General features: G+C 38.0%; 1 protein-coding gene across 2 annotated transcripts in view; it reads right to left on the bottom strand.

Annotated features, from left to right (window-relative positions):
* IPO11 (importin 11) overlaps positions 1 to 14,374 on the bottom strand; it is a 220,696-nt gene that overhangs the window by 28,112 nt on the left and 178,210 nt on the right. For both annotated transcript variants that reach the window (XM_024246853.3, XM_054555604.2), the window contains one exon: positions 4,994 to 5,078. In XM_024246853.3, coding sequence (XP_024102621.1) covers positions 4,994 to 5,078 — 85 coding nt within the window. The remainder of the gene's footprint in view (positions 1 to 4,993; positions 5,079 to 14,374) is intronic.

Here is a 14,374-nt window from a genome sequence, read left to right as displayed (position 1 = left end):
TGCGATCTCAGCTCACTGCAAGCTCCGCCTCCCAGGTTCATGCCATTCTCCTGCCTCAGCCTCCCCAGCAGATGGGACTACAGGCGCATGGCACCACGCCTGCTAATTTTTTTGTATTTTTAGTAGAGATGGGGTTTCACTGTGTTAGCCAGCGTGGTCTTGATCTCCTGACTTCGTGATCCGCCTATCTCGGCCTCCCGAAGTGCTGGGATTACAGGCGTGAGCCACCGTGCCCGGCCGCGCACAATATTTTAACTTCAGTGGTTTGTAATGAGACATAAGGGTTCTCCTTTTTTTTTTTTTTTTTTTTTTTTTTTTTTTTTTTTTTTTTTGAGACAGGGTCTCGTTCTGTTGCCTAGGCTGGAGTAGCAGTGGCATGATTTTGGCTCACTGCAACCTCTGTCTCCCAGGTTCAAGCAATCCTCCCACCTCAGCCTCCCAAGTAGCTGAGACTACAGGTGCACGCCACCATGCCCAGCTAATTTTTGTTTTTGTTTTGTTTTGTTTTGTTTTTTTTGTAGAGGCAGGATTCACCTATGTTGCCCAGGCTGGTCTTGAACTCCTAGGCTCAAGCGATCTGCCCACCTCGGCCTCCTATAGTGCTAGGATTACAGGCATAAGCCACCACGCCTGGCCCAATTTTTCTCTTTCTGAATGAGCTCAACTGGTAACAGATTTGCTCATTAGCTTGATTCAGCCATTCTGTAATACACACATATTTTAAAACACCATGTTGTACACCGCAGATACATACAGTTTTCATTTGCCCATTTAAAAAAAAACAAGTAATAATATGAAAAAATAGGGAGGGTGGACTGGCTCACACCTGTAATCCCGGCACTTTGGAAGGCTGACAAGGGAGGATCTCTTGAGCCTAAGAGTTCGAGACCAGCCTAAGCAACAAAGTGGGACCCTGTCTCTACAAAACATGTAAAAATTAGTGTAGTGGCATGCACATGTGGTCTCAGCTACACAGGAAGCTGAGACAGGAAGGTTCTTTGAGCCCAGGAAGTTGAGCCTGAGTAAACCATGTTTGCACCCACTGCACTCCAGCCTGGACAACAGAGCAAGACTATCTCAAAAAATAAATAAAATAATAATAATAATAATAATAATAATACTTTGTTAGCTGGTATCATAGAGTTGCGAGAAAGCATTAAAATGCTCAAAACTAGAATTTGGAAATTACAACTTACAAGTGACTATGAGTCAGATTTCAAAAAATTACAAAAAACTAAAGATGTCAATATATTAGCTCAAGTCTTTATAGTAAAGGTCATAAAATTATTATTCTACTAATTAGAATATACTGGACAGAAAGGAAACATATATTAAATGAAATGCTTGAGCTGCATGTGCTATTCTAAGTATTATTTCACCAAAATGAAAGGTAGAGAGAGAGGCTGAATGAAAAGAGAGATCAAAAGGCTGGACAGCTTAATAGCTTTCCTGAGTGTAAATTTCATCCTTATTTGAAATAAAATAAAGAGAATTCTCAGAAACGTATGGAAAATTATTTGGCACATTTGATATAATATTAATCATCTGCCTTTCTGAACTACAATCACTACTGCTATTCTCTACCAAAGCAGCTGCTGAAACACAGATGCCACATTTTATGGACTACTTTAAGACAACAATGACAGTAAGCGAATCAAATTTTCATTTATGTGACCTTGGAACTAAACAGCTATATTTTTCTTCCTAGTAAATAATTTCATTTTAAAATGAGAAAAGCCTTTGCTGATTTTTTTGTAAAGAATAATTCATAACCATTTGCCAGCAAATGTTTACTCTCCCCCTTTGAAGAAACAACCAAGATATCGCTGGATAGTTCTCAAAAAATGTCTAACGTTATAGACAATACAGTTCAAGAATGACATAATTACTGAAAAAATACATTAACTTATAATTCTAAGAGATAAGTGAAACAAATTTTCTTTGTTTAAAGTTGTTGGAAAATTAGCATGTATGCATAATTAGATTTATTAAATTTTATACAATACACAATCCCAGCTTCAGTCAAAAACTGCTGTGGTATCCTCAGCATATCTAAGAGCAGTGGGTATCCAAGAGCAAGACCAAGGTACTGGAAATCTTACTAGAGATGATAATATTAATCCATATTAAATATCTACTGTAGTAAATAACTTAAAATCAGCCACTTAAAAAAATAATGGTTGTTCTATAAACCAATACTACACATAATTAGAATGATAAAGTGGGAGTGTGAGTGGTAGAAAGACAAATGTTAGGCTATACTTAGAGGTTATTATTACTGTAGGTGAAAAAAAAAATACTTTCCATGTATTTAAGATACCACATAGGCCAGGCATGGTGGCTCACACCTGCAATCCCAGCACTTTGGGAGGCCAAGGTGGGCAGATCACCTGAGGTCAGGAGTTCGAGACCAGCTTGGCCAACATGGCAAAACCCCGTGCCTACCAAAAATACAAAAAAATTAGCCGGACATGGTGGCACACACCTGTAGTCCCAGCTACTCGGGAGGCTGAGGCATGGTTATTGCTTGAACCTGGGAGGTGGAGGTTGCAGTGAGCCAAGATCATACCACTGCACTCCAGCCTGGGTGATAGAGTGAGACTCCATTGCAAAACAAAACAAAACAAAATAAAACAAAACAAAACAACCACAAATCAGTTTAATTTCAAAGGAAAAATACTTCTCGAGATATATAATCATGCATTGCTTAAAGATGAGGATACATTCTAAGAAATGCATTGTTAGGCAAGTTCCTTGTGTAAACATTATGGAGTGTGCTTACACAAACCTAGATGGTACAGACTACAATACACCTAGGCTACATGGTATATCCTATTGCTCCTAGGCAACAAATCTGTACAGCATGTTACTGTAGCGAATACTGTAGGCAACTGTAACCAAGTAGTATCTGTGTATCTAAACACATCAAAACACATAAAAGGTACGGTAAAAATATGGTATCATTATCTTATCGGACCACTATCATATGCAGTCTGCTGTTGACCGAAATGTTGTATTGTTGAGCAGTTCATGACTGCGCAGCAGGTCCTTGCTATCATCATTTCATTATAACTTTGAAAAGGAAAACAAACGGATTCAGGCTGGGGCCACTGTCTGTGTGGAGTTTGCATGTTCTCTCCATGTCTGCGTGACTTTTCTCTGGGTACTCCAGTTTCCTCCCACATCCCAAAGCTGTGCACACTAGGTGAACTGGCGTGTTTAAATTGTTCCCATCTAAGTGTAAGTGTGTGCAAGTACACCCTGTCAGGAAATGGTGTCCTGTCCAGGACTGGTTCCCGTCTTGCACCCTTAGCTGCTAGGATAGGCTCCAGCCACCCACTACCGTAAAGCAGAATAAGTGGGTTGCAAAAATGAAAGAATGAATGAATACAAATTATTGTCATACAAATGCATATAAATGCTGCTCTATGAAAGCTTTCAGCGAGCTCGCCAGATTTGTTCGTTTTTGAACTGCATGGCAGTAGGAGGTGCTCCTTACAATTTTCACTTTGCAAACATTTATTCCTTGATTTAACCCACCACCACAACCATCATCACTCACTGATTCACCAAAAACAAGGGAAAATAATTTAACTTGTTTTCATTAATCTTTCTTAAACGTATGTACAGCTCACACTTACTTCAATGTTAAATATTAGAAGTGTTTATTTATTTAGAAGTTTGGTGATGTTTTTGTGACCAGAAATATGCTGTAGGAGCTTCTTGTTTAGATCAATTAGCCCATGGTACAACTGGTTTCATTATATGTTTTTCTGCTTAAAGTTACAGTTTCCAAGAAACTATCAATGATGTTAAATGAAGACTTATTATATGTACAAACACTGCTTTGGGGGAAGAAAAGTAATGATATTAAGAGTTTTAACAGTAATTTTTCAGTTCGCAGACCCTGGAAATTTGTTAATCCAATTTCTACCGCTTTTCACAGATGAGGCAAACGGATCTACAAAGACAAGGTGACTTGCTCAAGGTCACAAGTAATAGTACAAAAAGGACTAGAATTCAGGTCTTAAAAATCCTTGGATGTTGTCCTTTCCTCTACACTATGTGCTAGGGAGATGATACCTAGCATAAAAGCAAAGTAAAATGAGTTAAATTCAAACAGTTTAAAAGAAAGCTCTCAGAGCAGTGCAATGTTAGCTATAAGCTAAGGATTAGGCCCTTGAGGGCTAATGTGCTGTAATGCGAGGTGTAAATACAATGATCAGATTAAAATGATAGCTAACTCTTACAGAGTAATTACTAGGTATCCATAACCATTTTAAATATTTATTTATTCTATCTATGAGGTAGATACAATTGTTTTCATTTTGCAAATGAGGAAAGAAGGTATAATAAAGTTAGTTAAATGATGAGGCCAGAAGACAAGAAAAGATTCCAAAAGAAAAGGGAAAAAATAGTTTCTTATGAACCTATTTTATATTTATGGTCAAAATAAATATTTAAACATTCAAGATTATATATAATATTAAAAGGCAAGATATTTTAGATATTTCCTTTTTTTTGTTCTTTTCCCCTTATCAGATTCCTCTGGTGATAATTAGTGGTTTTTACAAGTTAGTGGTTAACTTAAGGGCATTTTTATAAAAGCCTGTGATGCAGATCAGCAAAAGTTCATGTGAAGATCTATAAAATAATAGGGAATGCAAGGAAATTTCAGTACATCTCCTCAAAACAGAAGAATAAACATTTCAACTTAAATAAGGTTTGCAAGTCACACACTTTCCATAAGTAAAACACTAAATCATCTGCTCTGCACTAAGATAAGCAACAGTTATTTCAGATGAAAAGTTAACCACAACTTTCTGTACTAGGAATAAAATGTATCTGTTTTAGGGTACACGTTACATTAATTCTGTAACATGGGATGGATAGATATATAGCTGGAAGGACAAATAGACTATAGATATTTCTGAACCTACAGAAAATGATAATATATGGTTCTTAATTTTTAGAAGCTACTTTTATAACTTACCATCTTTTTCCTCTTATCTTGTTCTGTGGGTGGTTCTTCATCTTCTGTTACTTTTGGTTCCTCAAGATGAGACATCAACATACAGCTATAATAATTTTTTAAAAAACATGTTTTAAATAAAAATGTCTACAATACACTTAAAAATAAGTCCTTAAAATCACTAAGAACATGAATAATTCTATGTTCTTAGTTCTTCACACCAAAATGTGAGAAAAAGACTAAATAATTTAGATTTAAAATTTAACAAAATTTTTGAATTATGAAAAGATATCTCACTATAAAAAGGGCCACACTAAAACATTTTAGAGCATTTTACTTGGGCATTTCAAATACTAATTTATTTATACGCCACTTCTGAAACAATGAAACATCAGCTGACAAAGTAATGCATGTATACACTTTATATGTTATTTAAAAATGACATAAACTCTTAAAATACTTCTTTCCCCCATAATTTTCACATCTACAGAACTTTATACATGCAGTAATTTAAATATCACAAACATATTAATTATGTAACAATCTACCTTGTGTTCCAAATGACATTACTGTGCTATGAGGAACTTGTCCTGATAGCACTTGTACCTTCTGGGTAGTTATAAATCATTTTATTTTGAATATCTGCACCATGCTCTTTACTATTAGCAGAGACAACAGAAACAGTTTCCTGTTCAGTCAACAATGGTTCCAGGGAGACCAGAAATCAACACCGTCTAGTGAATCAAACTGATGGAACAAACCCCACTGTTTCCTAACTTGTAACAGGAGAATTCAGTAATTTATCAGCATGACCATAGGTTCCTAACCAATAAACAGTGGCAAAGAAAGTTTGGGTTCTCTTGTTTTGTAGCAAGTACAGGTGAAGGACAATTCCTGACACGGCTGTGTAAATAGCTTTTAATATAGAACTAACACAGGTGCTGATACCAGAAGATCAGGCTCATTCTTGCAGTGGAAACAAGTGTCTTTCGTTTCCATTTCCTACCATTACAAAAGCAATGTTTGGAGTGACTGCCTCTGATCCAGTCAGTGCCCACTGGTGGGATCAAAGAGTAAGAACTTTAGGCTAGAAATCAGAAGTCCTGAAAAACGGCAGGAACTCGATCCCTAACTCACTGCATGGCCTTGACCTAGGGCTGCAATGCTTTTGTCTGCCATGATATAATACAGTGTAGTACAAGTAGCTGGCCAATGGACTCTGACACAAAGTGAGAAAATTACATTACTCTATCAACCCAAAAGCTATTTAATAAAGTGAAGTGTCTTAAAAAGGTCTACATCCCAGTTTGTATTTTAGAACTGTATAATAATATGGGGTTTCTTTTTTTTTTTTTTTTTTTTTCTTTTATTGTAATTATTATTATTATTATTATTATACTTTAGGTTTTATGGTACATGTGCCCAATGTGCAGTTAGTTACATATGTATACATGTGCCATGCTGGTGCACTGCACCCACCAACTCGTCATCTAGCATTAGGTATATCTCCCAATGTTATCCCTCCCCCCTCCCCCCAACCCACAACAGTCCCTGAAGTGTGATGTTCCCCTTCCTGTGTCCATGTGTTCTCATTGTTCAATTCCCACCTATGAGTGAGAATATGCGGTGTTTGGTTTTTTGTTCTTGCGATAGTTTACTGAGAATGATGATTTCCAATTTCATCCATGTCCCTACAAAGGACATGAACTCATCATTTCTTATGGCTGCATAGTATTCCATGGTGTAGATGTGCCACATTTTCTTAATCCAGTCTATCATTGTTGGACATTTGGGTTGGTTCCAAGTCTTTGCTATTGTGAATAATGCCGCAATAAACATACGTGTGCATGTGTCTTTATAGCAGCATGATTTATAGTCCTTTGGGTATATACCCAGTAATGGGATGGCTGGGTCGAATGGAATTTCTAGTTCTAGATCCCTGAGGAATCGCCACACTGACTTCCACAATGGTTGAACTAGTTTACAGTCAATATGGGGTTTCTTTACACTAGCCAATTTATGTCTGTTGCAGACCTGAATTCTAACTGCAATGACTATGGATCTGCATGAAAGCATGCTTTATTCTGCATCAAATTCTTCCACTGCATTCCAAAATCTGTTAACTTACTCATATAGTGAATGCTCTCTGTTCTGCCTCCCTAAATTAAAAGATTTATCATATTAAGACTGGGCATGGTGGCATACACCTGTAATCCCAGCACTTTGGGAGGCTGAAGCAGGTGAATCACCTGAGCTCTGGAGCTCAAGACCAGCCTGGACAACATGGTGAAACCCCTTCTTTACTAAAAGAAAAAATACAAAAACTAGCCAGGCGTGGTGGCAGGCTCCTGTAATCTCAGCTACTTGGCAGGCTGAGATGGGAGAAATCGCCTGAACCCAGGAGGTGGAGGTTGCAGTGAGCCAAGATCCTGCCACTGCACTCCAGACTGGGCAACAGAGTAAGATTCTGTCTCAAAAAAATATAAAAAAACAAAGAAGAAGATGATTTATCCATTAATATTAGAGAATACTCTGGAGATACATATATACAGATTTTACTTCTTTTACTGACCAAAAACTAGACAAATAACAGAATACTGAAAAGCCCAAAGCTAAAACTGTCCTGCAGGAAAATTTCCAATTTAAAGTCAAATCTCATTTTGTTTACAAAGATTAAAGATAGACAATCACGCTTTACATAAAAGACATGTAAAAATTAATAGATTTCCAGTAAACTAAAGTGTGTAGACTGTACATGCAGTAATAGTTATACTAATAAAATAGTAAACACAACAGTTTAAAATAGGAATATCTAATGTGAATATAAGTGGCCACTGCTCCACTCTAAACTCAAGGCAGAAATCACCAAATAGATCCAGGCACTCCAGCCTGCTAAATAAGAATCTTTCTCAAGAAGAAATTTCAACCAGCTAAACAGAACCAACAGGTATTAGCATGAAAAAATGAAACCTTTTAAGTCATTTCTGGGTTTAAAGGTACTTGTAGTAATACCTTTCATTTAATCTATATAAACTCTGCCCTAAGTAATTCAGCCATTTTACAGATGAGAAAAGGCTGAATTTACAAACATTCACTGAGCGCTGATAAACAGTATTTTTCCTCAAAATTTTTGTTGTCTAAATGAACTTTACTCTACTTCAGGGTATCAAATTTGGATGCTTTAAAATTGCCCTTATTCTAGCACCTGAACAGAATAAGTGCAATTGTCTAAAAAAAGCTTAGTTCCACTCTACCTGGAGCCCATCTGTGTGCACAGGAGGGATAGTTGGGGCAAAGGCCAAGTATTCCAGTCATTTTCTTAATGTCCAATATCAGCGATTCTCAAACTTGAGCTTTCAGCTCAACCACTTGAAGGGCTTTGTTAAAGCACAGTTGGGCCCCACTCCCATAGTGTCTAATTCAGTAGAGTTTGATGGAGCCTGAGAATCTGCATGTCTCACAAGTTCCTCTGTGATGCTTTCTCATCATTTCCTCCATCATGTTGATGCTAATGTTGTTGAGGAAGTTGTGGGGGGCACACACTTTGTTAACCCCCATTCTATGTTAGGCCAAACCACCAAAACGCTTCCTACTTATATTTTTTTACCTCTGGCCTCCAATAAATTGTTTAATAATGATTTTTTTTTACTGCTATGTAACTGACTTTCAGCTGGGCTGATATAAGAAATGATTTATGGGCCAGGTACAGTGGCTCACACCTGTAATCCCAGCACTTTGGGAGGCTGTGGCGAGCAGATCACTTGAGGTCAGGAGTTCAAGACCAGCCTGGCCAACATAGTGAAACCCCATTTCTACTAAAAATACAATAATTAGCCAGGCGTGGTGGCACGTGCCTGTAATCCCAGCAACTCGGAAGGCTGAGATGAGAGAACTGCTTGAACCTGGTAGGCAGAGGTTGCAATGAGCCGAGATCACGCCACTGCACTCCAGGCTGGGCAACAGAGGAAGACTCCATCTCAAAAAAAAAAAAAAGAAAAAGAAAGAAAACAAACAATTTATGGGTTGTTTCACATAAGACAAAGCTGACACTGTTCAGTTGGTCTCTGCAGTGGACCTATATAATCAGCCTCTTTCCTAATTGAACCCTGAATCTGTCCAGTTATCCTCTTTTTCCATGCTACCACTGTTTCAGAAAAAGCTGATCCCAGCCCCGCAATGCCAGTAGTTCAATAAGCAATCATGGAGATCCCATTCCCTCAGTCAATGATTACTTTCAGCAGGAGCATGTTTAAGGAATTCTGGCCAATTAGACATAAGAAGACATCTAATGCAATGATTTCCAGAAAAGGATTGCCTTGATCTTAAAAAAGACATAAGGAAGAAGATTACTTATCTGTCAGTGGCATTGTCATGAACTGTAATGCCTAGAACTCCTTTTTATCAATGAGGGATGGTAGCCTGAAGATGAGGTTAATATGCTGAGGGGATGGAGTAGAAAAAACCTCAGGCTTTGATGATGTTGCTAAGGCCACAGTAAGCTAATCCTGGAGTCACTTACCTACAGTCATTAGGGTATCAGAAACAACTAATTCTTTATTGTTTAAATGGACAGTCCTTGTATAGTCACTTATATAAATATTAACAAAAAATGCACTTCTGGGGTCAGGGCATGACACCCCAATGAGAAGAAATATTATGAGTCTCCCTCTCCTGTGTTAAATTACATTTAGCCTAAAGTTTCCTCCTCACACATTTTAAGTTCGGCCTGAAGGTCTCTTCGTACACAGTAAAGTGTAACCTAACTGGAAGTGTAGAGATTGTAACCTTTTCTTGTACCAATCAGAGTTTTAGCCAATCATAGGTGGCCAACTATTGAACATGTGTTCAAATAAGGCAAATGCTGAGCTGTAACCAATCCAGCTGTTTCAGTATCCTATTTCCCTTATCTGTACCTCACTTTCCCGTTTCTGCTCATAAATATTATCTGACCAGGTACAGCCCTGAAGATACTGTGAACCAATTCTGGTTCTGGGGGCTGCCCAATTTGTGAACAATTCTTTGCTTAATCAAACTCTGTTAAATTGAATTTGTCTTAAGTTTAACACCTGATAAACCTACTTCCTTCTACTTGAAAATAATAGCCATGTAATTTCTAATGTTTCTTTTTTTATCCTGGTAATTAGAAAGCGTATAGCTAAGTTTTATATCCTGAAGCCACAGGTTTCCCAAATCAAGGTTTCTTATTTAAATCCCTTCAATCCTATGTTAATAGTTTTCTGTTATAATGAGCACATGCTTTCTTTTGCACTGTCTCAAATCCTCTTACCGTCACTAGACTGAATATAAGCAACTAAATATTGTATATTAGCAGTAAAGACAAAGTGCCATGAAGAAACAGGGAAAGATGGAATGAATTCTTCCTGTAAGTCTGGAATGCAATTTTAGTGGTAGATATTTGCTAAGGAGGATAAGGGCTTGACACACCAAGGAGCAGAAATATTATTAGTCAAGCCATAAATGTATGGCATGTTTGCAGAATGATGAAGAATCCAGGGAGACAAGACAGAAAGCTGGTGTCTGAGTCAGCAGAGAATAGAGCCCCATTAACTTGATCCTGTAAGAAACTCAGCTTTTAATTTTAAGTGGGGCAGAACGGATCAGAGGGGGAAAACTGAAGAGAGACTTCCTAAGGAGGTCACTAGGATCTACACAAGTTAAGATAACATACAGATGTCAGAATCCAGGAACCAACATTTCTTCTAGTATTCTCTATTCTGAAGAGCCGTCCAGTGGGTCAATGTATTGAGTGAAGGAGAAAAAAGTCCTTATAAAAGCCAAATTTTAACTTTTAGAATCCCAGGCTGTTCTACTGGTCTGAGACCACTCACCAACATCTACCCCGCCAGTCTTCCTCCACAATGGACCGAAGTGACCTTTCTAAGTATAAATCTGATTATGTCCCTCCAGTGTGGAAATCACCAGTGGACCTCCACTGACTACAGAATACAGAATAGTTTCAAATAAGACTATTTCCTTTATACTTGGTATGTTTTGTACTTTCTAGCTATAACAACAATTTACAAGTCATTTTCTAATCAAATTTTAGTGCCTCTAGGCTTCTTAAAATGCTGGCTAAATTCTTTTTTTTTTTTTGAGACAGGGCCTTGGTCTGTCACCCAAGCTGCAGTGTAGTGGTACAATCACAGCTCACTGCAGCCTCGATGTCTCAGGCTCAAGCAATCTTCCCACCTCAGCCTCCCAAGCAGCTGCTGGGACTAAAGGCGTGTGCCTGGCTGATTTTCAATTTTTTTTTTTTTTTTAATAGAGACAGGGTCTCACTATGTTGCAGGGCTGGTCTCCAACTCCTGGGCTCAAGCGATTCTACTGTCTCGGCCTCCTAAAGTGCTAGGATTACAGGCGTGAGCCACCGCGCCGGGCCGCTAAATTCTTTCTTCCTTTTTACTTCCCAAACCTTGGTAAGGGACTGTCAATTTCATTTCCCAATATTCCTTTCAACAAAAATATTATTGAAGGAAATAAAAGAGAAATACTCTAACCAGACAAGCAGAAAGCAAAGAAGGCAAATCTCTAGCCTCATTTATATATTTTCTTGGCTCAATAAAAACTCTAGCTAAAAAAATAATAAAAACAAAAAACCAACCAAACCCCAAACCCACCAACAAAACCCCAACAAATAAACACATTCTTCAACTCTCAAAATGGAATTCTTCTTTCTTCCAAAAGAATTCATTTTCTGTATAACCCTGAAGAAATACTAGTATCAACATTAATAGGCAACTGCTGACTATCCATTTATCTTGGAAGATAAACTTTTCTAACTTTAAAAAAAGAGGGATCATTAGAAGGGAAAATAAAAGCCCATTTCCATTTTTTTCCACACAAAATGTTGTTTAAATTTTAAAATGCCTGTTCAATATGTTATGAGGACAAATCAAGGTATAAAAATAAGCATAGGCTACAGGTATAAGCACAACTATTTTTAAAAATTATATATGCATGTATATGTCACATGTCACCCCAACTGTAAACACCTTTCATTCCTCTTTAGCCATACCTACCTGTCCCCATTTCCTGCTAATCCTTCCTCCAAAATATATCTCAAATTCATCTCATCACCACTCACCAGGATAAGACTACTTTAACAGCTACCTAAATGGTTTTCCCACTTCCACAGCAGTAGGTTCTCATTTACAGTGTATATGAAACATCACAGTTTCTGTTTGCAATGCAGATTCTACTGTGTGACCCCCAAAGATTCTGATATAATGAGTCTGCACTGAGGAAGAAGAATCTGCATTTCTAACATGCATCCCAGGTTGTTCCACTGGTCTCAGACCACTCACCAGCATCTACCCCTTCTGTCGTCCTCCACAATGCATCAAAGTGACCTTTCTAAGTATAAATCTGATCATGTCCCTCCGGTGTGGAAATCACCAGGAGACCTCCATTGACTACAGAATACAGACCACAGTTATTTGTATTTCACAAAGGTTACTTAACTAGTTGGCTCCAATCCACTACATATCCTTAAGAATGATTCTCAGTTTCCCTGGACTCCTTTCTCTCTTGCACGTGGTATTTCTCCACTGGTCCCTGTCTCCCCTTCTAGGTTGTGGGCTCTCTCAGGTAAGAGACTCAATTGCTTCCTCACACTACACAGTGCCTGGCGTAAACAGTTTGAATAAAAAGACGATCTGTCAACAAGGCTTTCTTAGTGTGATGGCTAATTTTGTGTCAACTTGACTGAGATACTGAGTGCCCAGCAATCTGGTTAAACATTACTCTGGGTGTATCAGCGAGGCTGTTTCTGGATGAGATTAGCATTTGAATCTATAAACTGGGTAAAGCAGTTTGCCCTCCCCATGTGGGTGGACCTCAGCCAATCCACTGAAAGCCTGAATAAAACTGACTGGATGAGGAAGAATTCATCCTCTGGCTGCTTCAAGCTGGGACACTGTACTTCTTCCATCTTCAGAGCCAACCAGTTAAGTAACCTTTGTGAAATACAAACAATTGTGGACTGTATTCTGTACTCAATGGAGGTCCACTGGTGATTTCCACACTGGAGGGACATGATCAGATTTATACTTCAGACTTACACCATGGACTCTCGTGGGTCTTAAGCTTGCTGATGGTAGATTTTGGACTCCTCAGCCTCCATAATCATGTCAGCCAATTCCTTACAATCAATTTCTTTATATATATGTATTTTTGTCTCCTGTTGGTTCTGTTTCTCTGGAGAACCCTAATACACTACTGATGTAGGTGAAGGAAATAGAGTTTTCTTCCTTTTTTCCAATTCACTCAGTTAAGAGACTATAATAAGAATTCAACAGAACCTGAAAGATTAACTTTTTTGAATAAACTGTTTAAATAAACAGGAAGGGGAAGTTGAAAGCCAAGTTAGCTACATAAGTATGTATTTTATGTTTCTCACACAGGCATTTCTGAAAGTTTATTTATGCCTTATAGTCTCATGGACTGTAATTTATAGAACTCTATTTAATTCACAGAATTACAAAGTAGGAAGATTTAATAGAGATCTAGTCTCACCACTCTTAGAAACAGAGACACAGAAAAGTGTATCTCTTGGTCATTTATTTCTCAACTGTGTTTCTATATGCAAAGTACCACCCCAGAATAAAAAGAAATCACCAAACAATTCTGGGGATAAAAGAAACCAGTGGTCAGATATGTTCCAGCTACTCATCAATACTAATGCTCAAGTCTAGGCCTTTTAGCTGGGATCCTAAAACTGGTTTGTTTTCCTTACTTCCAACATATTCCCTCTTCCAAAACAAAACTTTTTCTTCATGGCTGAGCTTGGCACATGGAGACCTTGACTCATCTTGACTCTTCCACAAATCTGCTGTGTCACTCTACTTTTTTTGTTGTTGTTGTTATTTTTAGTAGAGATAAGGGTTTCCCCATGTTGGCCAGGCTGGTCTTGAATTCCAGACCTCAAGCAATCTGCCTGCCTCAGTCTCCCAAAGTGCTGGGATTACAGGCAGGAGCCACTGTGCCCAGCTAACTTTTCAGAGCCTGGATATCCTGATTTTTAATTCCATGAGACTGCACTAAATAATTTCTAAATTTTCTAGTAACTTTCAGATTCTTACCTCTTCCAGTTAAAACATGCTATAATTTTGTTCTACTTCCTACATCCCAACCCTTATCCTTCCCTGAAGACTGTAACACATAGTGCCTTTTTTCTTTCCCTGATTATTAAAGCAAAATCTAGAATTGTACTGTTTGGTGTGCCCTGCACAAAACAAGATATAACTCTCTGTATTGATTACTAGTGTTTTAACTGTGCTATCAGCCATGTCCTCCCCTCAACTAAACTGTATACTCCAAAGAGGACAAAGGAACATCTGATCATATCCTAAATGTTTCACATAGAGTTGTAAACTTTGTCAC

The sequence above is a fragment of the Pongo abelii genome, chromosome 4 (assembly GCF_028885655.2).
Source record: "Pongo abelii isolate AG06213 chromosome 4, NHGRI_mPonAbe1-v2.0_pri, whole genome shotgun sequence".
Classification (NCBI taxonomy): domain Eukaryota; kingdom Metazoa; phylum Chordata; class Mammalia; order Primates; family Hominidae; genus Pongo; species Pongo abelii.
The sequence above is the reverse complement of the archived record's forward strand: the minus strand, read 5'-3'. Positions and strand labels throughout refer to the sequence as shown.